The sequence below is a fragment of the Sinocyclocheilus grahami genome, unplaced genomic scaffold (genome assembly GCF_001515645.1).
Source record: "Sinocyclocheilus grahami isolate Dianchi unplaced genomic scaffold, SAMN03320097.WGS_v1.1 scaffold1607.1, whole genome shotgun sequence".
Taxonomy (NCBI): Eukaryota; Metazoa; Chordata; class Actinopteri; order Cypriniformes; family Cyprinidae; genus Sinocyclocheilus; species Sinocyclocheilus grahami.
Window position 1 is genome coordinate 83,965 of NW_015506786.1, and position 2,187 is coordinate 86,151.

General features: G+C 49.9%; 1 protein-coding gene across 1 annotated transcript in view; it reads right to left on the reverse strand.

Moving 5' to 3' along the window:
* LOC107571528 (uncharacterized) overlaps window positions 1-2,187 on the reverse strand; it is a 17,775-nt gene that overhangs the window by 1,821 nt on the left and 13,767 nt on the right. The window contains exon 3 of the mRNA XM_016257849.1: window positions 12-2,006. Coding sequence (XP_016113335.1) covers window positions 12-1,946 — 1,935 coding nt within the window. The 5' untranslated portion in view covers window positions 1,947-2,006. The remainder of the gene's footprint in view (window positions 1-11; window positions 2,007-2,187) is intronic.

Consider the following 2,187-nt stretch of genomic DNA (forward strand, 5'->3'; position numbering starts at 1 on the left):
TTGATCTCTACCAGGTTGGTGTGGTTAGGCCCTTTTAGGGCTGCGGCATAACTCCTCTGCTCCTGCTGCTCGGGCCGGTGTGGGTGTGGACCAGGCTGCTGCTCTGCTGAGATGCTGTTGTTCCTCGCTGGAGCTGCTCTGGGTCTTTTGTGGTTGTGCTGATGTTGGTCCCAGGAGAGAGGGCCCTGTGGTGCAAGGTGCTGTTGCTGGGGTCTCCGCTGCTGTGGTGTAGGCTGATGGTAGTAGAGAGCAGGCTGTGGATGATGAGGTCGAAGTACAGATCCAGGTCCATGTTGAGGACGAGGTACAGGCCCAGGTTGAGGTACAGGTCCAGGGCGGTGGGGTGGGGGCATAGTGGTTTGGCCATAGGGTGCAGGCCTGTGGGTAGGGTTTGTAGAGTACTGCTCAGCCGAGCCTGGAGAGGTGATGTTCTGTGGTGCTGTTGGGGGAAAGCGTCTCACTGGCTGAAGGGTAGTGGTTGCTCTGGCGCTCTTTGGGGGGCTGCCAGGGGTTCGGCCCAGGGCCACGTCTTTAAGAGTTTTGGCAAACACACGAACACTGTCTTTATAGAGGTGGACGTCGTCGTAGAGGTGGCTGAGGTCCAGTGTAGGATGATGTGCCAGGTGAACATTTGGCATTCCTGCACATCTACGTGTGATGTCTGCATTTACTCTTTGTATGGTGCGAGGATGGAAGTCTGATCTGGGCAGGATGGTGGAGATGACTACTTTTGAAGTCGGGAAGGTTCGTGTTGCTTTTATAGCCACCCGTGTCACTGAATCTGCCACTCGCTGTTGTTGTGTCCGCAGGTCATTCGTGCCCACATGGATGATGATGTGGCTGGGTTCACCCAGAATCTCCCTGTTCAGTTGTTGTAGGGCAATATCCGTTTTTGGGCACCAGAGTTTTAATGTTTTGTGACCAGGAAAGAGCTGTTTTTCATTGATAAATTTGCCATTTGAATCGATTAAGAGGATGACTTCTGCTTTCTGTGGGTCACTTCCTTGCTCTTGGGGGCCCTCGGGGGCCTCTGTCTGTGGTGTCCGTGGCACTGCTGCTGGAGTGCTGGACTCGGGTGCTGCTGCTGTCTGGGTGGTGGGAGAGCTGGGCCGCTGCTGACAGATACAGCTGAGGCTCTCTGTCTGTTCTCTCAGGCTTTGTATTTCTCCATCTCTAAGCAGCAGCTCCTGCCTGACTGTTTCCAGTTCTTTATTCATGGTCTCTCTATCTTGCTGCAGTTTGCATATCTCTCTTTTTAACTCCTCAACACTAGTTTCAAAGTCTCGTGTGAGGTGACTGATTTTATTGTCCAGGTGTTGTAGGCGTTCGCTGGATATTGCATGGGAGAGTGTTAGTTCCCTGAGCTCCACCAGCTCCACCTCTTGTAGGGAGAGGCTGTTTCTGATCTGATTGACGGACTGTTCCAGCTGTGGGTCGTGTTCAGCGGGGTTAAGCTCCATCTCCTCTAGCCTCTCCCCTGAGCTCTGGGCGTCACAGCCTCCTGCAGCATCACTGTTTGCTCCTTGTGCTTGTTTCTCAGCCTCTGCCAGAGCTTTTAGGATGGTGAAGTTTGCTTGGACAGAGCCGAGACATGCTTCAGTCCCCTGGAACATTATCGTTCCATTATGGTAGATATTTACTGTTAGAAATGCCTTGTTAGTGTCATTTTCTTCATAAATTTGGATTTGTCTGCCGTTACAGATGCCTAGTTTTCTATAACTTTTGTAGTGTTTACAGATGACTGTGTGCCAAAGATTGCAGTCTGCTGTGTAGAGGAGCAGATTAGTGACGATGGCTCTGTCCCCTTTTTGTGAAACGTCTGCCATGAGGGTCTCTGGGTTGTTCTTCAGCAGGCTGTATTTATAGGTTTTCTTGTCTTTCGCGCTCTTGATAGTGTGTGGGTATGTGATGGAGTGGGGCAGGGGCTCTCCTGCAATGGCTTCCATCGTTGTTGTTTTTTGATTTTTTCTGTAACTGTCACTTTTTAACTCACTCTCAGACTGCTACTAGTTTTCTATACTTTACTATATTTCAACTGAACTAAAATACTTTAGTCCTGCCTCACTAAGTTGTAAGAGTCTTTTCAAATGCAGTGTAGATGGAGATTCAGTCTTGCCTGTTATTTGGATGTGAACTGATTCCAGTATCTTCTGCTTTATCCAGTTTTCCTCCTGATTGCTCTGTTTT